Source organism: Pyxicephalus adspersus, chromosome 2 (genome assembly GCF_032062135.1).
Source record: "Pyxicephalus adspersus chromosome 2, UCB_Pads_2.0, whole genome shotgun sequence".
NCBI classification, from domain to species: Eukaryota; Metazoa; Chordata; class Amphibia; order Anura; family Pyxicephalidae; genus Pyxicephalus; species Pyxicephalus adspersus.
In genome coordinates, this window is record NC_092859.1 from 117237668 (window position 1) to 117264862 (window position 27195).

The window sequence follows — 27195 nt, forward strand, 5'->3', positions numbered from 1 at the left end:
TGTGTACTGTAGTCTTCTTCTTGGAAAAATAAGACATCCCCTGAAAATAAGACCCAGGGCATATTTTGGCATTTCAAAAAATATAAGAGAGTGTCTTATAATCGGGGAAACAGGGTATACTTTAATTCTATGTTATGTAAAAAGCAGTGAAAGGTCTTTGTGTTGACACTGCTTATTTGTGCTTTTCATAGCATTGTCACCACTGGCTGGCTATTGTGTTTGCCTAGGACACACTGCATACTTCTGGTATTTTTCATTATATCATGCTAGGAACCAAAACCATTTTCTTTAGAATTGTCTAATCACTGGTATTCTGGATTACAACACAGCACAAGAGGTTTTGTAATCTCTAATTTGCAGCTGACTTATAAATCAGATTCCTATATTTTCATGTATGCGAGGCTGATTTCCTTCCTGCATTACCTAAAAGATATACAGTTCTAAAGATTAGAAAGGCTTTTGTGAAGTGCTGACAGCTATGTGGTCTGCCTTATTATCGCACTGTACATTTCCTGCGACAAAACTTACTTATATGCATTGAACTTGTTACTACTGTGTTGAGTCATATTACTCTTAAGTGGGTGGATAATGGTAACTTGTGTATATATGTGTGTGTGTTCTCTTCGCTGTAGTTCCTGTTATTGCATTTTTTATCAGATACCTAAAATTTGGCCAGCTTAAAAAATATGTACTGTCTTTTTCCCTTACATTCCAAAAGCATTCTACTCCTTTGATGAGAATATCTATTGTCATTAGGTCAAGGGACAGCTTATGTGTGGTCAATTCATAGATCTTTTCTTCCACTATATTAGGCTCAATTTTTAAACATACATACCTTATTTTTTTTCTAAATCACTAAGTTATTTCATATAAGTCTTATAAGATTTAAAAATAATAGACACATGGCTGAAAGGAAAGATCCTTCCTCTAGGGTTACAGCAAATACTTTAGATTGCTTATTAAAAAAGCTGGATGCGTTTCTAGAAGCACAGAATATAACTGAGTGTTAAAGTAAACTTCGAGACTGCTGATCCAGGGAACATCCAATTGCCTCATGTGATCAGGGAGGATTTGGTTTTGAACCCTGATTTTTTTTTTGCCTTCTCTGGATCAACTATGTCTATTGGGCTTTTATCTGTCTATTTCCCCAGTGGTTGAACTTGATGGGCTTTTTTTTCAACCTGACTACTATGTAATTATGTAGGGGGACACATTCATAATGGCCTATTATCGTAACAAATGTCTTTGTTATTTTTTATGCAATTAATCAAAACATTCTTAAATTTAGCCGAAGCCTAGACAAGAAAGCAAAAGACTAGTAACCAAATTTTGTCTGTGGTTTCCTAGCATCTAATCTTTTCCCCATTACTGATAGAGCCTGCCTTGTTATGAATAGTGACACTGGCCCTGATTTAATAAAGCTCTCCAAGGCTGGAGAGGATACACTTTCATTGGTGAACCTGGGTGATCCAGCAAAACTGCAATGAATCAGGTCCAGGATTGAAAACATTTGCTAACAAATAGCAAATTACTTTTAAGAAGTCCATTCCAGGTTTGCTGGATCACCCAGCTTTACTGATGAAAGTGTGTCCTCTCCAGACTTGGTGAGCTTTAATAATTAGGTCCATGTGTGAATTTTTACCCTCTTGGTATGGTCTTGCTAGCATAGGACAGGGCTTTGCATCCTCGTGTCAGGGTTTACAGCAAGAACAACAGGGAGTAGAACAATAGGGTGACTCTCAAATCTTACTGCAGATCTCCTGAGCCAGTCAGAGGCAGCAAAACCTTAGATTTCACACTGCATATACAGCCACGAGCAGGCGCAGGAGACCCTCATATAATATGAGAAACCCTGATGAAATGTCATGCAAAAAAGAAAGTTCTTGTGAGTCTTAAAACATTTAACTTTTCTAAATGTTTACTATACCACAGCAAATGTTCTCTTCAAGTAACATTAGCCAATTAGTTCAAAGCTTATTTTAAGTCAGTGGAAGTTGTGCAAATGCAGATGATTGTATTCTCTTTGATTAAATGTAACTTATGCTGTTGTTCTACAACCAACAACCAATATGTGTGCTCCTGCTGTTTGTCTTAGTACCAGCCGAAAACTGGTATTTATCTTGAAAACCATAAATATTCACTTGTTGGTGGGACCTGCTTATAACAAAACCATGTTAGTCCTGTAATCATATTAACAAAGAACTGTATTTGGAGAAAACATAATAAAGGCTGTATCAATGTAAAAAGAGACAGCGCTTTGTTGTGCAATTCTCAGTAATACATTTTTTGTAGTTGACAGCACATGTCCATCTGTTCCTGAACTATACTTAATAGAATTGTTGTGATCCACACCACAACATGTCTGATCCACATCTCCCTCTTGGCATGATACACTGGCAGGATTTCTTTCTGCACCCCAAGTTTCTGACAATTATTAAAATGTTATGAAAGGAGAGAACAAAAATGCCTAACTTGCAATGATTTCAGGTACTGTAAAACTTCAAGTCTAGTCTTTCCTCTCGGTAACACTTTGGGGTTGTTAATTGGTTATTACAGTGATTTCAACACCCTATTTGTAATTATATCTTGCATGTTCTCATTTTGTAATATACTATTTTAAATTAAGATAAAATAAATTAATGAAAGTCATAGAATGAATAGACAAAAATTACTGGGTTTGTGACCACACGCTCTTTTGTTACTTGAGTAAAAGCTGCCTTGGAAGCACTCATTGCACTTTCTAGTCCTAATAACTTAGTTCTTGCTGTTATTTTGTAGAAACTCCGTGCAGAACTTTAGACCTGGCAGAAGTGGCCAAGACACTAGAAAGAGCACCTTCTACACAAACGAAGAATGGGAACTTTTAAATCCAACTCCTAAAGAACTGGAGGAGTCACTCCTACAGGAGAGTAGGAGGAGACCTGTGGAAATGGGCCAAAAAAACCAAGGTATGGAAATATAAATATTAATAAGAAGATTGTAAGCTCTTCAGTCCTCTTCTCCTGTGTCACTGTTTGTATTTGTCTATCATTTGCAACTCCCATTTAATGTACAGCGCTGCGTAAAATGTTGGCACTATATAAATACTGTTTATTATTATTAATAATAATAATAATAATATTAATAATAATAATAATAGGAAGAAGAAGAAGAAAGAAGACACATTGCTCTCACATCTCCTGTTAACTGTCTTTTCTGTATACACCTGATACTACTATCTATTGAGATACAAAAAATTCCTTATCTACCATCTAAGCACTGTAAAAACACAAGTGGTTATACATGGAATCTTTTATATACTGAAAAGTATCCCAAGGAAGAAACTGATATCAAGACACATAAAAAGAGCGTGATCCTGTTGCTGTTTAAATTTATGAAAAAAAAAACACACATACCCAGTGGATCACTATCCTGATCAACTACAACACCCCAAAACATCTCCCTTCCAAAACGTCGACTTCCATGCTTTCATCTTTGGCATCTTACGTTCTCTGCCTGCAGTTGACGCTTAGCACTTGCGTTTCACCTCCTTGGCCTGCAGCCTTTTTCCTTCTTCATCCACAGCTTCCTTCTCACACTTAACCAGCCACCCCTCCTATTATTTCCTGGATGGTCAGTGTCTCACAGAGGCCAAACATTTTGTACTTCTTTCTGCTTTGCTCTTCTAGCAAATTGATGCACAGCTCCTATGCTATCATCTTCAGTTGTGTGCAGTACAAAGAACCCTGTGCATCTCACTTTACTGTCAACAAGCAAAAGCTGCTACATCGCTCGAAGTGAAGGATCCACCTGCAACAGCACTGAACACTGACACTGGCTTTTCTATGCTTGTACTGTGCATATTATAACCATTTCCTTTCCTTTCTATATATATAAACACACTGCATAAGAAAATGCATTTATATATTCTAATGCATTGTATAGTATTCGAGATAATCTAGATTACCCTAGAAATTGAAATATATATGTGCAAGCTCAAGACATGATGACTGGTATGTTTAAAAAAAAAAAGTGTTTCTCTTTGTAACTTGGAATTTTATATGTGCATTGAGACAACTATATTTGCATATATATATTTGTTCTTCCAAATGTTTTTCCTTCTCACAGTGAAAATCTAGAAGTCCACCAATTTATTCAAAGCAATACATTCTGTATGTAGGTAACTTCTTATCTAAACAGTTTTTTAGAGAGAGGCACTTCACTGCGCTGAGACACTTTAGCGGCATATTTTGTAAGAAAAAATGGAAAAGCAAGCTTGGCTAAAATCACAAAAAAATTACTATAAGGCAACTTGAGAACTGCAAGAATTGAAAAGCATACTATACTTTCTAATTTAAATGATGATTGTTGCCTAACTTTTAATATATATAAAAAGCAAAAGTAAAGGGCTTTTTTTTTCATTTTACTTTTTCAGGAATGGTTTTCCCATTTGATTTTCCACGCCTTCCTGCAAAAGCCAGGCGTCCATTATCACATATGAGCAAAAATTTAAACAGCATGGATAATTCTTCGGTGGAGGCTTTACCTGGAAATGACTCAAAAATCGATTTTGACCTTCAGTTAAAACTTCAGAACCAGCAAGGGGAACTGGAGAGACTGAGGCAAGAACTGAACAGCCAAAAGGTTTGCTGCATATGTATTTTTTTCATTGTATGTTTTTATTTTATGTATTTATACAGCATTAGTGTATCACACAGTTCCATTATTGTACCTCAAAGTGAAACCTGTAATTGAATCTCAGAGAGGAAAAATTCAGAAAAATTTGTTTTTTATCTGGATAGTTTGTTTCAGAATGGCACACGTTTACCTGCCGTTCTTTACTATAGGCTAATACTTAGTTAGTCCCTCTAGGGTAGACTTTCTAGAACTCTTACTTAACTAACATACAAAACTCTCTTTTCTCTCCCACAAACCCATCCTATCCCCTCCTTATCCTACTTTTTCCTCCTAAAATTGTTCTGTTCCATATTTGGCTTTACTTTTCAATTTTTTTTCTTCTAACAGAGTTATACTAAACCATCCACACAGCCAATAATAGAGTAATACAAAAAGTACCCAGAATGAGTGTTTAATGCACTGTACAATCATATATTGTGTAACACATGCTTGGTTGGATTTTATATCTGTGAAATTAAGGAAAAAAAATAACCTACCAGAATGGAGAGTGAAAGGGAGGCGGAAATTCTGCAGCAAGTGCTAGATCTTATTGTGCACGTGGTAAAGTTGACAAACACACCACATTCTTTATTGGGAGATCATGTGATACACTAAATATTTTTATTACTCATTATGTACTTATTATGTATTTATGTAGTGCCAACAACTGAACTTTAAAATCAAAGTTTTGTCAATAACTGTCCCTTAAATTAGCTCACATTAATATCCTTACCATAGCTGATCCCTGTTTTTGGGGAATAAATCAATGATCCTACTAGTAGGATCTGTTCTTGAATTGATGATGTACTACATTTAAGGCACATACACCACTAAATGTATGTGTTTAGTCTCTTACTTCTGAGCTCCAGCAATTTAAATCTGCGCTTGCTTGCTTATGAAAGTATAAATATGTTAGCACAATATTGGCAGCCATTCTGCATTTTCTGATTGTCGTTTTGAAACTGATTGAAATTGGGAACTACTCACAAGTATCACAAAATTAGGATGTTAGACGTGTGGTGTGTTAAATTGTCTGCTGCATATGTAGCAACATTGTTCGTGAAAGTATACTAAATAATAGGTATACTATATAATACTAAATAATAAGTACTAGAGCATCCAAGAAAATGGTTACCTTTAGTTTATAATTCATAATAGGTACAGTTTAAAATACTCTGGCATGAAAAGCTGAGATATAAGAATCATGTGGAATCCGGCATTTTTAGTCCCCTAGGCTGCATACAAGTCTTGGGGAAATAGACTTCATCACAGTGAAACTTCTTAAATTAACTTCACTTCTGCAGATCTGTTATGTTACCCAGAAGCTGAAGGATGGCAGCTTCCATTCGAGGCTTCTTATACAGGTATTTTGCTTCATTACGGATGTCCTTCAAGAGCAGGAAATTTCTAATGTCTCAATAAAAGTAAATGGAGAGATCTTTGGTTAACGCTAGTAAACTGATGAAGCTCTCACAAAAGAAAGCCAACACTTTATAGGAATTTTTTTTTGTGCAACATTTGCACGCTGGCAAGAAAGTAACATATTGGGAAATGTGAGCTGAAGCAGTGTCTTGTGATTTAGGGGTCAAACCAGTGGAAATATTCAGCCATTAATCATGTTCATTTGCAAGGATTTACCAGAGATGTAGTTCTTTCCCCAGCTGGATGTTGTTAACGTCTGGATGCTATAAATAGCTTCCTGATCATGTGAGTTGTGTGCGTATCTCCTTTTTCCTTTTGGAAGTGTTCAGGATCCGAGATGGTTATTAAGCATAGTCTTTCTGATCTCGTGACATCCATAAAAAATAAAAAAAACTTTAGGCAGTGAAGGCAACTAGATCCAGCTGCAGGGTTTCTTTGTATGTGCGGTTTATGTGCTCATTGCATCATCTCTCTAAATATTTTGGGTACAGTTAGAATTCAGTGGCTGTTTCAACATTTTTTTATTTAATGAAAGAAAGGGAAATAATATAGATGAAGACTAACAAAATTTACTTCCACTAGAGAATAATCTACAGAGCCATCAGATCTGTGCAGATATCGTGACCATACAATAGGACGGACCACATGTGCAGTCCCTCATACCTTCTAGATCATATTAACACTTGTAAGAAAGTTTCCCTGTCTTTCCAAAAAAATTTTAACAAACTTTGATCAAGAAAAGGGAGAGATTAATATATTACAAGACCTATGGCAAATTGGATAACGTATTCCCAGAAATCCAGGCAATGTGTCATTTCCCAATAACTACTCAAGTCATTATACATAATCTGAACATGCTGGGGAGAAGTGGTCTCGCAATACAAATATTTACCTCTATTGCCAAATTTTTGCAAGAGAAGAAAAATAATCTTGCGGAGCATAACTATGTACCATATGTGTTATAGTAACTCAGAACCATCCTCACTCCAAATCCTCTTTCCCACAGCATTGGTGTTCATTGGCACTGTAGGGAGATTATTCCACCTGACAATACCAGCTACAGTTACATTACTATTGTGCACACAGCCTGACACTGAATGACAAAATTGGGGCAGAGGCAGTCACGAGGGGATAGTTATAAAGCTGCATACACATGTGCAATTATTGTCGTTGGAAAGGATGTTTCACAATCCTTTCCAACGACAAAGGACTGCACGATGCATGAATGAGCGCTGTATATACAGCACTGTTCTGCTCTATGGAGAAGGGAGGGGGAGAACAAAGGGGCGGCACCCTGCTGCGCACTCTCTCTTCCCTTCAGGATTGTTCCTTGTCCATCGTTCGTAGATCTGCCAGGGCGGTCGTTTGGGGGATGGACGACAAGAGCTGTACACACAAGATTCTCGTCCGATATTGGTCCAGAACCATTGGACGTGTGTACGTAGCTTAAGGGTTGGTAAAAGACAAGCAGATCGTAGTTTGAGGACTACTGATTTTCAACACCGTGCAGAGAGCGATTGTAAATTAATAACCCCCTAAAGGATTGTGTTTAGAATCCTAAATGCACAGTGGCAGTTGGTAGAGCTCAGCCAGGAAAAGTCAAGCCCCCATCAGAAATTATTGGGCACAGAGCAGATCAGGTTTGGTTGATAAAGGTAAATATGTGATTTCCACATTTAGGCAGAACGCCTAATCAAGGAAAAAGGCTTGACTTCCATTGAGCAATAAGAGCTTCCTTTATTTATGGTAATGTAGCCTATGGGTACATACACAGCATTTTTTTTAAGTTTCAGGTCCATATTGTCCTTTCTGCCATATAAGAAACAGGAAGAAATATTAACTGGTTATATTTAGTGACTTCTGCAACTACTCATTTCAAAATATTGGAGTTTTCTATGTTCAATTAAAGGTCTTCCTTCATATTGATCATTTATCACACCTGTACACCCCTTATGAATCAGACCTTATAAATCACTTATAAATTGGAGCAGTTTTTACATTTTGTGATAGACCTGTTGATTTACCATTTTCATAAGAGAACGAAGTAACACATATTTAATTTTTAGAACAAACAAGGCTTTTTTGGGGGGATAGCAGGATTACAAAAATGTTTTAATTTTATTATGCAATCCAAAGACACAAACCTAAACAAAATAAAAAAAACTTTGATCATTGTTTCAGTAGATAAAAAGTAATACAAAGGTAATATTAATGACACTAAATTGTGATTCTATTGCAAACCAAATATGCCTGCAAAGATTCTCACTCATCCAAGTTATTTATATCTCATACTAGTTAGCCACATGCAACTGGACTGAAGGAACAAACTTTATATAAAAAACTGACTCTTTGCTGTTTATTTACCTGTAGATTAATAGGATAGTGTTCTTTTTATTTGCATATAGTGAAAACGGCTATTTTATAAAGTGTTATTGTTCTGAATGCAATTGATTAATGCAAAACTGGATTCCTTAGCAAGAGGAAAATTAAAATGAACCTGCCCAGACTTTGCTCCTCCTAACACCTGCCATTGACACAAAGAATGTCCTGTGTTAGTGGAGTCATAATGTTCATAACTCTCAGCTTCATGTCTGACCTTTGTGATTGGCCCAGTTGTGTCATATGTTAAGGTATCTGGGTTTTCTTCATTACTCCGTATTGAACAAAATGATGTAGGAGAGAAAGAACGGTCAATATGTGCTGATGGGGAGGGAGCATGGGATTAAAGTTGGTCAGGAATGGACATATCACTGGTTTATATTAAGACTTTTTTTTAAAGTTCATGGAAACAATCTGTATTGATATACACTGGCTGTAGCTAGTTGGGTTTTTCCACACCTGGCTGTCAATTTTTGATTAGAATGGAAAAGCGTACATATATTTATGTTTTCATATATGCTCTTCATTTCCATAATTTAAATTTTAAGTGGTCTTTAGGTTGCCCATAACCTGTTCATTTTCCTGCACTGATCTAATAAAGTGAGTTCCTGTGATACATTTTTCTTTTCATTTTCTTGCCAGGAACTGGTAAAACTTTTGCAACAGTCACTGAGGTCATCACAGTATGATAAATACCTTTCCAGTCCATTCAGTGATGGGCCCTCTAAGGATTACATCAAATTGCTGCAACAAAAAGATGATCAGATTCAGGAACTGAATCGTCTTCTGGAAAGGAAAGATCAGGAAAAAGAAAACCTTCATCAGCAAACCGAAGACCTTAAACGCAGCATAGAGAATCTAAAGGACCAGCTCAGCATGATGATGGAGACAATACAAGCAAAAGATGAAGTGATCATGAGGTTATCCAGGCAGATTAGTGACTATGAGCAGTCCTCCCCTTTATCCACTAAATCTTCAGAAAGCCTGACATGTTTTCCAAAGGACCAAGAAGACCTAAGCCGGTTACAAGTATGTACCGTCCATTTTGTATTGCATTTTTTTTTTGCTGTGCAGAAGTGTGTTACCTACAGAAAAAATGAGAACATAGACAGTTCTAGACTTCTAGAACTATGGATAAACATTTGCACAACTTTTCTCCGAGAATCCAGCCACACTCTGTACTGCAAATCAGTTTCCCCACATTCCATGTGTAACACTTCCATGTTTCTGTATGGGAATATGAGCCTAAAACAAGTAGGAGAAAAGTTCAAAACCTTAGAAAGTATTTTACTAAAAAAGCATTCATGCTTGTAACCAACATCCAGTCATCGGAGTCAGTCATCATAAATTGAAAATTAAGAATCCTGACCACAGGATATGTTTTTAAATAGTAGGTATGTGTTTGTTTTTAGTACAAACATACCTTTTACTTTTTCTTTTAGTTGTCCTATTCGTTAGATGAATAGATTTTACACACCACTGTCACCTTGCCAACATTAGGTGCTACCATGGCATGCACCAAGCAACAAAAAAATACATTTGTTCCAAATATTTATGTGCTCTAAAAATTCCTTATTACATATTCATAACCCACAGCACACAACTTTTGCCTCAGCTTTCATTGTTACTTAACAGATGATTCCACCAGATATTTTTCAGTCAATTGTTTGAAGTATACAATAGGTAATATACTGAAACAGTTTCTTAATACACAATTATACATGACAGAGGAAGTCTTTTTTTATGTGACATTTAGTGCCTCATCAGGAAGTGTATTTTTTAAGCGTTATGTTTCTTTCCTGTTACATACCTACTTCTTTTGGCTTTGTATATATATACTGGTCATTTTTGTACTACTGGAAGCACCAAAAGTGCAAAAAAAGCCAAGGCAGCCAATAAAAACAGGTTATAGCACTTTTTTTGCAGTGCTTTATTAGGATAGCCATAAGTTGTAAAATGCTCTATGTGCTGTTCCAGATCTGCATACTTGTTTGCTTTTGGCTTTGTCATAGTCATTTGTGATATATTCTTCAATGATAAAATGTGTGTGTTTGTATCATAATGTTTATTAGCCATACACTAGTTTTCTAAATGTGAATGTTATTGAATAAACAAAAAAAATGTTGCTGGCCATGTAGACACAGAACAGTGCAGAGTCCTTGAAGACAATCATTGTAAGCTCCTAAAGACCGGGTTCTCTTCTCCTCCTGTATCAAAGTTTGTTATGTATGCAGGTTTGTTATCTGCACCCCTTAATTATAGTATAGCGCTGCATATTATGTGGGGGCTTTATAAACAAAAGATAATAAATAGTGCACACAAGCAAACATGTTTTTCTTTTTGCCAAAGCAATATTTGTTTTTTATTGCAAAATTTTTATTTATCATTATAGTATTTGTATCTGCAAGTAAATCTGTCACCATAGTCCTTAATATTTGAAGGCAATTGTCTTAAAGCTGTCAGGAACACAAGGTCTTCAATGTATCTACTTCAAATGACATTGCAGACATAATAACATTTTCAAATAAAGAACACAGTTGAATATTCCTTGCATAATGTAGGTTGTGAAAGTCTGAAGAACAGCAAGTTCTTGACCTTGGATTGCAGCTGCAGGAAGGGCCAGCAGTTTTGTCTACAGATCTTTACAAAAAAAATGTCCAATTATTTTGTTTACTGTTAATATGGTATATTCCTGTCTTTGGTCTCCTGGTTCTGTGTTTTTTATGTATAACTGCTTGTTCTGTATCACCAGGACAGTCTGCAAGGATACAAGGCACAAAACAAATTTCTTAACAAAGAAATCTTGGAGCTTTCAGCTCTGCGAAGAAATTCTGAGGGAAGGGAACAAGAATTGGAAGCAAAGGTAATGCTTTGGATGTTGAAAAAACTGAAGGTGCAGTTCAAAAGTCAGATTTGTAAAACTGTATCTTGTCTTACCTTTAAAGATTTGTTAATGAACAGGCTGCTCAAAACTGACAACACAAAAATATTTTTATACATTATGATTATCCAATTCATATTTAAAGTTGTAATATTAAATTATCTATAACCACAGGATGATTGCTACAGTTGCATCAAAAACTGTGTGGAGGAGAGAGAGAGCAGGCTTTTGTTAGCCAAGTAAATAAAAATTGTCTAATTTATTTCAAACTTCAACGAAACCAACATATATGGTATAAACCTAAACATTACCATAGACCTACTATGCTAGTCCAATATCTAGACATAGTAATCCAAGTTCATAAACTCTGTATTAAACTTTTACCGTATATACCTGCGTATAAGCCGACTCTTTCAGCGCCCAAAATGGTGCTGAAAAAGTCACCCTCGGCTTATACACCAGTCAGGCTCCCGGGGATGGTGTCCCAGTGCTGTGACAGAGCCGAATTACCTTGCTAGGAAGCCATGCTGGAAAAGAGGGGGGGGGGGGTCTTGCTTTGCCAGGACCCGCAACAGTGTGACTTCAGCCATGGACGGTGACGCCACTGCAGGGCCGAACATTAATACTGCGCTCGCCCTGTGCCCCCTGTAGGAAGGCTGGAACAGAGTAGGGCATGGTCTAGAGTTTCAGCGCGTCCTTAGTGTGTGCAGAGAGGGCAATGTGGATTGCAATCATCCCAGCAGGTGGGAGTGCCTAGAAACAACCATTTACCCCTTGAATGAAAGTGCACTAGAGCAAGGTGAAGGTGGTTTGTTGCTATGGAAGGCCAGTCCATGTAATTTCTGGCTTAGTCTTATAGACAATTGACCAGTGTTTTTTAACTAGCCTAGCAATTTGTGCCTTTCAGGTAATTTACCATCAATGATCTTTTTGGGTATCTGTAGAGCTGATATTCTTCCCACTGTCCAACAACGTAAAAGGCATCAATCCCGTTGACCACTTGGCCAATATTCCATGAATTGGGCATATCATAAATATTGACAGGGTATACCTGAGACCTGATTGTTATTTTAGGGTTTGAATGGTTAAACGGTTGAAAGGTTCAGTGTGTGCAGAGAGGGCAGTCAGGAGTCCGATCATCCCAGCAGGTGAGAGTACCGTATAGTCCTATAGGAGGGGGTCAAGGGGTCTGCATATAGAATTTATACATTTCTTACATTTATTAAATGTACTGATGCCTCAATTAATGTAATTTTATTGGTATTTTTTTTGAATACTGAAACTTGCCACTAGCTGCAGCGTTTTCCATCCTCAGCTAGTCAATCAATTTTTCCTGTTTTCCAAGGTAAAAATAGGTAGCTCGGCTTATAGGCAGATTGACTTGCACACGAGTATATACGGTATATGTAACAATAATTGCATAAACAATTAGGTCACTTGTCTCCTTTCCAGATGAGTTTTGCCCATAAGGCTTCCTCAGGGGATAAGGGAGACATGTACAGGTTGCATTTGTTGATGTAGTTCATGCAGGGGTGTTAAATGAGAACGAAGGAGCTGATCGGATGTAAATTTCATCCAGGTAAGTACTTCCAAAATAGATAGATGAACATTTGAAGACTGCACGTGGCTGAATAATAGTGGGGGAAGGGCCCAATGTAGGTATCCTCTCCCCTTAGGGATGTAAGTGGTTGGAATGGTAAACTTTAATCCTATTGTATAATTGTTGTTAATGTGGATTCATTCGATCTCAGATGTTTACTTGGGATTAATGATGACAAAACCTTAAGAGGATGAAGTTTGTATCCAAGATATTGTCTAAAAATCTTAACCACGAGGTTAGATTATCCAGTAGATTATACGTTTAAAAAACAGAATGTTAGGGTCTCGAAAAGGATGATAATTTAGAAGGTTAGTGCTTTATTATATATATATATAATCTACTGGATAATTTAACCTCAGGATTATGAAAAATCTAAATGTATCCCTTTTCTGTCTGCAGTATTCTAACCTAGAGGCCAAAATGTGTCAGATTGAGAGCAAGTACCTTGTCCTGCTTCAAGAGATGAAGACACCAGTGTGTTCTGATGGGGAAGGACCCGCACAAGAGGTGGTGAACCAATTGTTGGAGGATGCACTAAAGGTGGAGGCAGCGGAGCACACAGAACACACGTTCATCAGACCACACAGCATGAGGTATGAAGAACCTGTTATAGGAAAAACCTTGTTCTTGTTTGAGACTGTCTGATACCTGTGTATCACAGCCGAAAAGTAATCCTTCAGAATAGAATACATCATAATGTTCAGTTGTCGGGTGGAATATAAACTGAAAATTATTGGCTGGCTTAATGCAGCTGCTGGGATGTCCATGTAAATTAGGATGGTTGTAATGCTAGTGTTAAATTGGTGCCTTCAGACCTGTGTGCAAAATAAATGCAGGGTAGGGCCTCACCCGGATTCTGTGTGATGACAAAACATCTTATGAAATGGTTTTATGTCCAACTTCATCTATAAGGAATAATACAAATTTTTCCAATAAAGTTCTTACATTTGGATATCCTAACACTTTCCTTTTGTTTTAAATTGGTACCTCTGTTGTCATAAATCGTAACTTAAACTGGCCTAACCGAAAACATTGGTAAGGTAGCATAAGTGCTGAAGTGTAGCTACTCTAAAGGTGATTATCATTGCACAGAAGTATCAGTTATCACTTACGAATGTTTAGGCCAGTACAAAGTTTGCTTGAGCTTGCTTTTAATAGTAGGACAGGCGACTGCTAGTTTTTTTTTTTAAATCGTAAGGCATAACATGACTAAATTATAAACCAGTCATACAGAATACAATAACTGTGGTTTTGAAATGTAAAGTTGAACATCTGGCAGATATAAAATGCTACCATTGAATGTACTGAATTCAGATGGAGTCCTAGCACTATTTGACAGGCAGGTTGTGCTGCATTGTGTAGTGCAAGCTTTCTGGCAGCAGGAGAAATCAGAGTAATGATGACCTTATCAGTATCCTGCTGCTTGTTTCCAGGCATAGGCCGGGGTAGGTCCTAGACACATGGGCCCTGATTGATTAAAGCTCTCCAAGGCTGGAGAGGATACAATTTCATCAATGAAGCTGGGTGATTCAGCAAACCTTGTTACCTGGATCACCAGGTAAAAATGACATTGAAAAAAACTAACAAGCCCACTACATTTTAGGATATTTACCATTGACAGATTTACCTTTAACATATACATGTAGTATTTCTGGTGATGTATTGTAAAACCGCTACAAATTAGGTTAAGGAATTGCCATCATTTTGTAACTGTCCTTTTGTAATCCTGTGTTCAGCAAATACGACATATATGGATTCCAGATCCTCCCTGAGGATGAAGATGAGGAGGAGAGATTGGTGGCCAAAGTAAGGGCTTTGGATATGAAGTCTTTATCCTTGTCCGATAACCAAGAGATCTCAACAGTGGTGAAGTGGGAAAACTACTTTGCCAGCATGGTAAACCGAGAAATGGTTCGTTCACCAGAACTCAAAAACCTTGTCCGAACTGGGATCCCTCACCAACATCGTTCTAAGATGTGGAAATTGTTTGTAAACCAGCACATCAAGAAATTAAAGGATGAGGTTCCTCCTGATTACTTTGAGACTCTACTTAAAAATGCCCTTGAAAAGCAAAATCCAGCATCAAAGCAGATAGAACTGGACCTTATGAGAACATTGCCTAATAACAAGCACTACACATCACCCACCTCTGAGGGGATCCAGAAGCTGCGCAATGTTCTGCTAGCCTATTCCTGGAGGAATCCGGATATTGGCTACTGCCAGGGACTAAATCGGTGAGGGAGATTAAAGAAAACTGCTTTTACTCTATGTATGCATATAGCAAGGCTTCAACACAGCATAAGGCACTGGTGGCAGAAAGGTGAAATAGTCTGGTGTGAGTGCCTTGTACTGAAGTAGCACAGCATCTGTAAAAAGTTCAGCAAGCTTTGAGTAGCTTTCTTGAAGCCGTTAGGTTTTAGGTTGTTCAACATATGCCTATCAAACAAGAAAGCATTTTGCCAAGCCATTTTTCTTGGCTTGCAGCTGTGCTCCTTCAAAGCTGCCAAAGGAAAAGTGGCAGAGGTCCAGCCATTCTTCTGCAGTGGACAGTGCACTGTGCAAAATTGTGCTGGTCTGGTGAGTGCCAGTTGGAGGGAGGTGACATTTCTTTTAAGAAGACCAGGGATATATTTGCCTTGGTAATCCAAACCCCTGTGCTGAAAGAATACATACATCTGACCCCAGCACTTTATGCATTCTGTACAGCTGGTAAGTTTAGGTTCTATTTTTTCATGCTTTTTTTAAGCTTATTCGCAGCAGCTCAGTGAACAGGGAGGCTGAACTGCATGGTTAACTTCATCATTCTGTCCCTAAGGGTGTTGGGAATATATCCAAGTGTCCCCAGTGAATGGTTGGGTAAATCTGTTTTAAAGCAACAACTACCTCCAGTTTGAGAGGTCTAGCTTAGCCACTACATGACACTTTTTAGAAACTTTTATTATTAAAAAACAGGATTTATATAGTGCCAACATATTACGCAGCGCTGTACATTTAATAGGGGATTAATAAATAATAGAAACTTACTGAAGTATACTAATAGCTTGTTTAAAGTGACAGTCAACATTTATTATTTGGGTTTACCTTTAAAAACTGGATATGAAGGGTGCTATGAGGACTAAAGTATGTTTGAAGCTTTCTGAAAGCTTTGCAAGTGTTTTGTAAAAGTGTTCTATACATTATTATAGAAAAATATTTCACCAAGCAGGTTTTTTCTAAATTGTACATTTTTAAAAATCAAAGGTCATGCGTGTGCAAATAATGGATTTTTGTGCTTTTTTGGGGGTTTGTATCCCTGCCCTTAAAAAATGTCTTTTTTTTCTACTATCTAGAAAATAAAATTTTTGGATGCTTTGGGTAACATTTCTGCTTTTAGTGATAGTGATTAGGTCTACTTAAAAGCAAAATGTTATTGATTTACGGATTGTACATAATAACTATATGATATGAATATATTACAGATGTTTAAGGGCAGCAAAGACAAATAAAAAAAAAAAAAGCATGGCCACCATTGCAGACCACCATGGTTGTCATACACTTTTCTCATTTGCAGGTCAGGAATTCAAATTTCCCTCTGATTTGACTTGCCTCATATTCATTCTAGGTTTGTCCCTGTGAAAGTATTAAAGCCAGGAACAGACCAGAAACTAGCATATTCAGGATGAGTCCAGCAGCAGTCCTGTATTTTTTATATGACATGTGTCTTTCGACAAGAATCGCTTTTTTTAAGCTTTCAGTTTAAGAATGGAGATTGATGTCTGCTCGTGACTGATTCTTTCTAATTAATGTCATGGTATTGGGCCTTATGTATTTAACATGTTTGTTCTTCTAGGTTGGCTGCCATAGCACTCCTTTATCTTGACCAAGAAGATGCATTTTGGTGCCTGGTTACTATTGTAGAAGTTTTCATGCCACGGGATTACTACACCAAAACACTTCTGGGATCCCAGGTATGCTTTGCTTAGGTAAATCAGGGTTAAGTGAAATTGAGGTTATATTTTATGTTCAGTTTTCATGAAGGGCTGTGGTTTAGTTCCACTTGTTACTTGCATGTTAGTGGTCTTGCAAAATTGCATTGAGTATTTATCTGGTTTCATTCTTTTTATATACTAAACTTTGGAAAAAAGCTAGACTTTTTTAAAATGACAATTTTTATTTGCAGGTGGATCAGAGGGTTTTTAAGGATCTGATGAGTGAGAAGCTTCCCCGTCTTAATGCTCATTTTGAGCAGTACAATGTGGATTGCACTCTTATTACCTTTAACTGGTTCCTGGTGGTGTTTGTGGATAGTGTGGTTAGTGACATCTTCTTCAGGATTTGGGACGCTTTTCTGTACGAAGGTTCAAAGGTATGAAAACGGTCTTTACATATAGTTGGTTGGCTTAGCAACACAAAATATTAAATGATAAACCTGACTGTAATTAATTTGTTTTAGACCATAAGCGGTAAAAGATATATATGGAAAAATAATATATAAATGTATGTGTGTAATAAATAAATATATATATATATATATATATATATATTATACACACACCGTACATATGTGAGTATAAACCACCTTTTGAATATACTATTTGGTTAAAGATTTAAAGACTAAAGCAGCGGTCTCCCTGTATGGACACAAACCCGCCCACTCTCTCATCGCAGCTCAGACCTACTTGCTAGACATCCTGAGGGGACAGTAGTGCAGGGCTGTAGACATAACTTTTGTTGCATCCCCAGGCCTGTGCTGCTGTCCCCCCAGGATATTTAGCAAACAGGTCTGAGCCTTTGAAGGGAGAGTGGATGGGTTCCGGCACCATGTCGTCACTCGAAATTTCTTCCCCTTCGAGTGACACCGTGGATTTAGTGGTCCATGAGGTCCAAAAGGTTCGTGACCACTGGACTAAAGGGTTTGTTACACACTTTACATGCGGACACAGCGCCAGAGATCATTTAGGAACAAATTACCAATCACAATCAATTAAATCAAAAGTAAAAAATATTTAAAACTGTGAAGTGGTGAAAGAAAAGCTCTACAGACTAAGCCCATCATTCAGTTTTGTGAAAATCTTTTCTTATGATATTACATTTCTTTTTTTTTCTATTAGGTGATTTTTCGCTTTGCACTGGGATTGTTTAAATACAAAGAGGAGGACATTTTAAAAATCCAAGACTCCACATCCATATTTAAGTATCTTAGATATTTCAGTCGGACCATTCTTGATGCAAGGTACGTTGTCCACTGCTAGAAACAAAGCCAACCATGAATGTTCTCACAGCAAGGGTTATATCACATTTGAGCTTGTAAAGTTTTTTTGCAGACACCTCTGGTGCAGACTGCCCTTATATCATGTTAATATTTCACTATACGAGGGGGTGCTGAGAAGTTCCTGGCTTTGCCCAGAAAGAAGAGAGCCAGAGTTATGAAATAACACATTTATTCAACATATTCCCCCCTGAGACTGATGCACTTGGTACAGCATAGTTGCAGCTTTTCTAGACCGTTCAAATAAAAGTCCTTTGGTTGGGTCACAAACCAGCTCTCAGCAGTATCTTTGACGTCAGAAATGTCTTCAAAACGTTGCCCCTTCAGGTGTTTCTTCAAATTCGTGAACAGATAATAGACCAAAGGTGCCAGGTCAGGTGAGTAGGGGGGATGGTGGACCAATTGGAAACCCAGGGTGTTCAATTTGGCAGCCACAACATTGGACGTGTGCGCATGTGCATTGTCCTGCAAAAAAAGATCCTTTTGGTCAACTTTTCATGGCGTTTCGTCCTAATTGCCCCCTTCAGCTGGTCCAGGATGTTAGCATAATACTGTCTTGTGATACTAGAGCCCTGAGGTAGGTAGTCCACCAACAGAATACCGTCTTTGTCCCAGAAAACGGACGCCATGACTTTTGTGTCCAACTTCTTTAGCCGCGGGGACCCGCTGTGGTGCCATTCCTTTGACTGTTCCTTGGTTTCAGGATCATAGATGTTGAGCCAGGTTTCATCCTCAGTCACTAACAGCCAAAAAGTCCTGTGAAGCTTCAAAATGGGCCAAAACTGCTTTGGATGCTTCAACTCGTTCCTTCTTTTGATCACTGTTCAAACATTTCGGCACCCACTTCGCTGAAAGCTTGCGCATGTCTGGGATAGTGGTGATAACAAACCCAACACGCTCCCGTGAGATGTCTAGTATCTGGGCTATCTTTTTTGCGGATATTCGCCCGCCCTCAATAATCAGCTCATGGACAGCATCGCAGGTTGCCGGGCCAGTTGAGGTTGGGGGGCGCCCACTGTGGGGCTCATCTTTAACAGTGAAATGCTCAGTCTTGAAACGAGATATCCAGGTTTTGACAGAGCTGTAGGAAGGACACTTCTCCCCCAGTGTTTGTGACATCTCAGGGTGAATGTCCTTTTGCTGACTTTCCCTGGAGAAACAAAAACTTCATGACGGCCCGTAACTCCTACAACGTGAAACTTACTTGTGCCTCTGCTATCACAGCTTTTTATTAAAAGAAAAAACAGTTTTAGGAATTGCAAAGACCTGATATTTGCACACTTACATACTAAGATATTAGGCTGTCATATGCCCCCACACTCATTTTTCTACTTCATCTAGAAGGGGCAAAGCCAGGAACTTCTCAGCACCCCCTCGTATATGGTATAGTTTATATGTTTGCTATATAGCATTATTTATATGTTATATAGCATTCTGCATATTCTAAAAATCTGATGCTACTCAAAAGTTTTGTTCACTGGCCTCCTTGGCAGTGGAACCATAGAAGTAAAACTTTTGGGTTTTTGTTAGTTGTAGTTTACTAGTCTATAGAGGAAGGCCTGTGTTATCACAGTACTACCTTCAACCACAAGCGGTAAGACAAACATAAAGTTTGCAATATTGTCACTTCTTACATTTACTACTTCTACTTTTTACTTCTTACATTTCAGGAAACTCAGCAATATTGCATTTGTGGACATGAACCCCTTTCCATTACGCCAGATTCGCAACCGCCGCACATACCATTTGGAGAAAGTGCGTCTAGAGCTGTCTGAGCTCGAGGCCATCCGTGCAGATTTCATAAGAGAACGAGAGACCAACCCAGAGCGGAGAGACCTCATCAGTGATGATGATGAAGATGGTTAGGCTGAGGCAGATGCTACAGAAGACTTTCTATAAAATATCTAATAGTCCTGAACAACCTTTGAAAATAACGCTGGGCGTATTTCAAAGCCAAGACATCTTTCCTTCAGGTATCTGCTGTGGCCAAAATCATCTGAATATATTATCAAAGGCCAACTTTTGTTCCCATTAAGAGTTGAACAAAAAGAAGGTTGATAGATTGCTGGTGGATGGTGATTTCTAATTGATGGTGTCAGAAAAAAGAATCTATGGATTTGGGCAATTTTCATTACTGCGCTTAAGAGGTTGTTTCTGCAGATGTCCTCTGGAGGTTGTTTCTGAAGTGAGGAATGCACAGACTTATATATACCATCGAGCAGTCATATCTCTCTTTATGTGGTCAGATCAGTAAATGAACTTTTCTAAGGCACTTTGCTAAAGCAGTATTTGTAGTTGGCAAAGCAAGACCTATATTAAACGTCTTGCTTTTTGGGGAAAATATACGATTTAAAGCACTTGAATATGGTAGTCAGCTCTGTTCTTTACTATCATTCCAGGCCTCTTTTTTTTACTTTTACTATTTTATATCTGTAACACGTTTAAATATTGTTTTCCTAAGTTTTATTATGTTATTTTTGATACTTTTGTTGACATTGTATTATTGTATTACATTGAGTATCTAAACAACCTTTAATTGAAGCAGTATTAGAAAATTGCTGGTGTGCTTGTACCAGGGACAATCAGGGGTTAGCAGGAATAAATATTTAAATCTAGAACCAAAGTAATATAACCACTATTCACTTATATTCCTAATAAGTAGTGGAATTCTGAGTGAAGTAACAAAATGTTATAGGTCATAGCTAATCCACTGTATTGTTCATAGCTATACCGTCCACATCACAGAAGAATTACCTTGTAAATCGACCATTACCACTGTCATGGTTGCCATTCCTGTGAATGGTGACAACACCAATTTGCCTTATATATTCCCAAAGCGTTGTTATCTTTTATCACTAAAAGCCCCAGCAGACCATACAACAAATATCTTGGCTTGTGGCATTACTGGAGCTTAGTAAATTAGTGTTTAAGCTGATGCAGCAAAGTTTCACACATTAAGAGGTGTTCTATGTTCCATTTTCGAAAAGATAAGTGGGAGCATTTTTTTTTCTTCCGACCTGATCAGTTTATCTGAATATGTTCTGCTGGTTCAGAGCAATGAGGATTTAAAATTTGTAGGATTCTAAGTTCAGCAATAGTGATCTTTTCACCTAAGTATCTCTATCATTATTGTTCATATACCTTACAAGACCTAGTTGCCCCAAAAGCTGATGACTGTTTCCTGCAATAAAAGATGAAAGAAGATACACACCTTTCTGGTATCCCACATGTCCTATCATACATCTATTCCAGTATAAGATTCTTAAGCATTTGACACTTCCAGGAGTATAAGATTCCTTTGCCCCATGCCATGCACAATGGTTCCACTTTCTAACCCCTGGATCACTGCACGGCACAACAGTGACTTAGGAAGTGGAGAAAAAGCACTATAGTACATGGCAGGGGAAACGGTGATTAAGTGCTGAATATCTGCAAAAGTAATTTAGAGTGAAGTTAGAACATACAGGCTGCTGAAAAGTAATTGTACTGCGTCAATTGCTAGAGATTACTATTAGGAATTCTTTTGGGAAACTGGATTTGCACTGTGAATGTAAGAAGCCAGTCTCAGTCTTGAGTGTTTGATTTGGGAAAAAAAACATCAAAACACAAATTATATATCTGGAAACTTTGGATTTGGCTAGCCACAGACCACATAGAATGCCCATTCATCCACCAAATTCCTTACAGTGGGCATTTGAGCATCAGAATAGAACAGGGGCCTAGTCAGGCCTAAGTTTTCCTCTAGATCACAATGGCATCAGTGTAAATGAAATACCCTTATGTTAACATCTTGGTGCCAGATATTACAGGACACCATCAAAGGTCTTGTGAAGTAAGAATTGTAGTTTTTTGCTGCATACAATGCTATTTTCAATCTATTTGGTAAAAGGAAATGAAATATTAGACGCACAAATAATTGCTGTTGTGCAACTGAATGGATTGATCCATGTGGAGACACTGGTATGTATAAGGAAAAGGATCTTAAAATGTATGGTCATTTATCTGTGAATGTTGCAAGAGCCAGTACATTAGGTATAGTGCAATATCTGCACATGGTAGAGTAATTACTTCCATACATCTAATAAACACACATTCCAAATAACATGATTTGTGTAGACTGTTTCCAATAACTTTGTATCCAGGCTTTTCTAGTCAGGGAGCATAATACCTTAATATCTTCACTTCCAACATTATTTGTATCATTTGAGTGAGACTGCTGGGAAATACATGCAGTTATTGGCCTGTAAGATGGTTATCATTCATGAAGTATGGATCACGTGGACTGGAATTGTCATGGCTAGCAGTGGTCAGGCCATGTCTGTCTGTGTGCATATCTGTAGTTGGGGTTCCATAACTAGTATTTTCTTTTCAGTTTTTAGAATCCAGTGTACAGTTATCGAAGTGCTTTTATAAATGTATTTGAAACACATTCCAACCCTCTACTTCACATTTTTCTTTTTTTCTTTTTTTATCACATAATTACAGTCAGCTAAGAATAACAATTATAGGCAATGCATTATAAGTTAATGTTACATATTGAGATTTTCATTTCAGAAGTATGATTTTGAAGTATGTCATAAAGGGGTCTTATTTTGAAAAAAGATACTGCTTGAGAAGCTTAGGACAAAAGCTGCCATTCTCTCAACTATGGGATGGTTACCTGTGATATTTTTTATAGTGTCGATAAACCGGAGCCAGAGAATAGTAAATCCATCAGAAGCCTCCAATGTAGGTATATTGCTTAATACCAGATTGATAACAAGGTGTTTGAGCATTACAGGTAACTATTTCTAGTGCTGTCATTGTCCTGTAGTATGAGTAAAATCATATGATGTCTGTATTAATTTTGTAAATGTGAATTCTTGTTGCAAGATTTGTACCATGTATTAGAAAACAGCTGGTATTTGAGAGGTTGCGTGGTGTTATATGAGGATCTGCTATCACTTTTCTAGTGTCTCTTAAACTTCCATTGTGGGTCATAATACAGTGTTATATATTACCCTTAACTATGTGGGAAAGCAAATTTTTTTCATATTAAATATGCTGGATTTTTCTGTAAATTGTGTGTGCTGTTTTGTTTTTATGTTTTGTTTTACAGCCTAAAGAACAATTGAAAAGAATGTTTTCTGAAACAATGGCTTCTTGACTTACAATATTGTAATATGTTAGTCTGAGAATAAACAAGTGTATACTTTTACTTTGTCCCTGTGATGTCCCACTTTATGCCTGTAGACTGGTATCATTTCTACAAACAGGGAATATCTGAGGTATGGGACAAAGTAAAGGTATGTAATCATTCAGCAGAAGTGAACATACAGTGTTCTGGTACACATTATTAATAATTTATAAATTCCAGATATATAATTTACATAATTTAAATAGTAGAAAAAAAATCAGTTGTAGTACTGTAGTTGGTTGGCTAGTGGGCTCATTCATGTTAGTTCATTCACTAACTGCCAATAATTGCTCTGTTCCTAGAATAGGGTTTTTATATACAGTCCCCCTCCATAAAGCAGTTTGAAAAACATGGTCCTGGTATATTGTGTTTTCTGCAAACCCGTGATGTTGTATTGTAAAGTGCAGTGTGGGGGATGCTGGGAGTTATAGGAGGAACATGTCTGGCAAATCAGAATGCCCCACTCATTTGGATTTAATGAATGGGGCATTCTGATTGACTGCACAAATAGACAGCAGCCAATCACATCCTGGTTGTGATTGGCTGCTGGCTATTCGTGCAGTTGGGTAAAGTAAAGTATCCATGTATCATGGATTTTCATTTTTGGAATGTAACCCAATGGGATAAACGGGGGTCTATTGTATTAAATTTGTAGTCAGAAAAGCACCAGAGAACCAAAGATACAGTAAATTGATTGTCCCTGGGACAGCAATAAATAACCTAAGGCTCCACAAAACTAGGCTTTTAGGAAAAGTCAAAAGAACAAAGCTATTATTGAATTATTATTTAGTGTTTGCCAGAAAGCCCCTGATATGTGGGACCTGATAAGGCCAAATCTCAATGTTTCAGCTTTCTCAGTGCAGCTAATATGATGTTGTACAATGCTTTTCGCTGGGAAAGGTTGAGAAACTTGTGGGAATTGGAGGTAAGTTACATTGAGTTTGAATACATGGCATGTGTTGCAGATCTGTTTTAATCATCAGACATGATTATGGAGGCTTGTCATCTAGCAAGACAATGACCCTAAATACACATCCAAAGAAACACTGCAGTGCTTTAAATCCAAGAATGATAGAATAGCCCAGTTCATATTAACCCTAAGCATAATTCTGGAAAGCTTTTGCCGGACCAAAATACTGACATTCATCTATAATTAAAATCCAGCACTTGTATTACTGTGCAGATTTAGGAGATTTTCTTGTATTTGCAGAAGAATCACAATATGCTTTGTAAAAATCTGGAAGCGAAGACAAGATAGTTTTGTAAAGATGGTGTATGTGTGCACAAGCACAAACAATAATTAAGCAAGTGGGGATGGAATTGGGTCAGTCACGATTTGGCAGCCACTTAGAAGCTTTTTGGAATGAACATGTGATTACTGTATGCATAAAAAAAGCAATAATGTGCTAACTCGGCAACAAATACAGCAAAGGGGCAAACATTTTTGCTTTACATAAACCCCAACAAAATATTTAGTGCACCTTGTTTATAACAAACCACAAAGAACAGTGAAAGGCTGAACTAAGCTAGTTTACAGCACATTTCAGCTTTTACCATATAACAAGCTGAGCATACAAAAGTATGAGCACGGTTCCACCCCCAAGGTAATTCATATTGTTTTCTGCACATATATAGAGATAGCGTTAATACTTTGTCTATCAGGCCTTAATAGAAAACATTACTAAAAGTCGAGACTGAATATTTGATATTCATGATGCAACACATAAAACAGGGTGAGCTGTGATTAACTCAATACTACAAAACATCATATACATGCTAATATAACATACAGTAATACTTGGTAAAACAAAATCTAACACATCACACAATATGACCACAACAATCATTTTCATTTACCTTGAAGGTTATTCTGTAATAGAGGTGCTGGATTAATGCTTAGAGTCAGTATGTTGCATTATGCCTCCTGTCTATAAGGTGAAGCTCACTGGCTTGTGGTTAGAATGTTGCTTGCTGGCAGAATCACAAAAGGTGAAGAGATATCCATGTCTGGGAGATGTATTAACATGGAAGTAATGCTACAGGGTGGTGATACTTCTGCCATGAATACCAAGTCAAGTCCTTTCAGTCTTCTCCTAGTCTCTGCATCTTGTAAATATGTGATAGAGAAGAGAAGGGCTGGTTTTGGAGGGGATCAAGCTGGCCAAAGGCTCTTGCCTTCTCCAAAGTCCCAAATGATAGCATTCACCTGCTGTCCATACTACCCTAATTTTAATCCATCTCTATTTAATGTACAGCGCTGCGTAATATGTTGGTGCTTAATAGATCCTCTTTATTATTATTATTATTATTATTATTATTATTATTATTATTAATAATAATAATACCTTATATTTTTACATTATATGATATCTTAACAGAGAGCTAAATGAAGATGGTGCCATGTACACAGATATATAGAGTTATGCCTATGGGGCTTTGTAAATGATTTTTTAAGGGATATGTGTGCACAGAACAGGAGCACCTGAATAAAAGGTGAACTATAGGGTGCTTGCTGGACAAGCTTTTCCCGTACCAATAGCAAGAAAAGCCAGCGACTGCTGTGCAAAAAAAGTTAAAACGTTGTACATGCTGGTAAAAAACTAGCACTGTTTCTAGGGGCAGCTTCAAAAACATTGGCAGCTTATTGTTGCCTGTGAATATAATTTTTTATTTGCCTTAATTATTTTTGCTTACAGACAGCAACAGCATCCAAACCTACTTTTATCTGACTCATATCAGTTCATTTTTTTCTGACAGTTTAAGCAACAACAGAATGCAGGTTAGGAAACCACCAGGCGGGGACTTTCTAAACAGATCTATGCAACTCCTCATTTCTCCAAGGTTGGAAAACACAAATTGTGAATGCTGAATTCATGCTGAGATTATATGAATATATAAATTATACATTGATGCTGCATTAAAAACATTTCCTGATCTCCAAAAACACATCCAATGTCTGACAAAAGTATGGATACCTGCAAGCAAAAATCCATTTTCTTTAAATAGATCCCCAAAAGCCCAACTAAGCGTGGGACACTTTGACTTCAAAATTGCTCCCATTCAGCGGGTATGACTTCACTCCCCTACATGTCCATCCTTGGGGCAAGCACCATTATTCCTTCCTAGACTTGAAAGTAGAGAGATGACCTGCTGGAGCTGGCTGAATGAAGGCAAATATGGCAACTCATTTTGTTGTTACTAAACTCCTAGGCTGCCCTCTTAAGCAAGGTCCCTTTGAGACTTTGTTAGATAAGAAAGCTCTAGAGCTGACACTATAAATTCATAAATAATAGGATTGGCCTGGATAATGCTCAATGCTCCCCACATTTAACTAATCCGATATATGTACTGTATATATTTTATGAAGTTCTAAAAGTAATACAATTTTGGGGCTACAGCAACAAGTTAGAAGACGACATTCTTGCTAAGAACAGAGATAGACGTAATGAGTACTTATGGGTTAGGCGAAGATCTGTGAGCTCGGGGGTCGTCCAATACATGAACAGTACATCATCACTGCAATTCAGAATAAAGCCCAATGGACTCATTTGGTAACTTTCCAAGGGGAACCCCTTTCTTCAACTTTTGTGCACTTAAGAATACAACCCAAGCAAACTAGCAAGAGGTTCCTCTCTATGCATATATTGCACTGGCATTAAAACCTTTATAGGAGTCGTGCTTCACACCTCCATAAAAACTGGTCACCTTGGTGTACTCCAAATTGATAAGTCAACATCACAATCCATCTTACCTATCCATGAAACAACCAAACTTTACCTGTCTCATGCTCCCCTGAGGAAGGCATTAAGGCGAAATGCATCGGATAAAGAGTC

General features: G+C 37.5%; 1 protein-coding gene across 1 annotated transcript in view; it reads left to right on the plus strand.

Annotated features, from left to right (window-relative positions):
• TBC1D2B (TBC1 domain family member 2B) overlaps positions 1 to 23246 on the plus strand; it is a 32736-nt gene extending 9490 nt beyond the window's left edge. Inside the window, exons 4-13 of the mRNA XM_072402064.1 lie at positions 2779 to 2948; positions 4415 to 4623; positions 9100 to 9486; positions 11210 to 11320; positions 13338 to 13531; positions 14675 to 15172; positions 16768 to 16885; positions 17098 to 17283; positions 18029 to 18150; positions 19857 to 23246. Of these exons, the coding sequence (XP_072258165.1) occupies positions 2779 to 2948; positions 4415 to 4623; positions 9100 to 9486; positions 11210 to 11320; positions 13338 to 13531; positions 14675 to 15172; positions 16768 to 16885; positions 17098 to 17283; positions 18029 to 18150; positions 19857 to 20052 (2191 nt within the window). The 3' untranslated portion in view covers positions 20053 to 23246. The remainder of the gene's footprint in view (positions 1 to 2778; positions 2949 to 4414; positions 4624 to 9099; positions 9487 to 11209; positions 11321 to 13337; positions 13532 to 14674; positions 15173 to 16767; positions 16886 to 17097; positions 17284 to 18028; positions 18151 to 19856) is intronic.
• The last annotated feature ends 3949 nt before the right edge of the window (positions 23247 to 27195 follow it).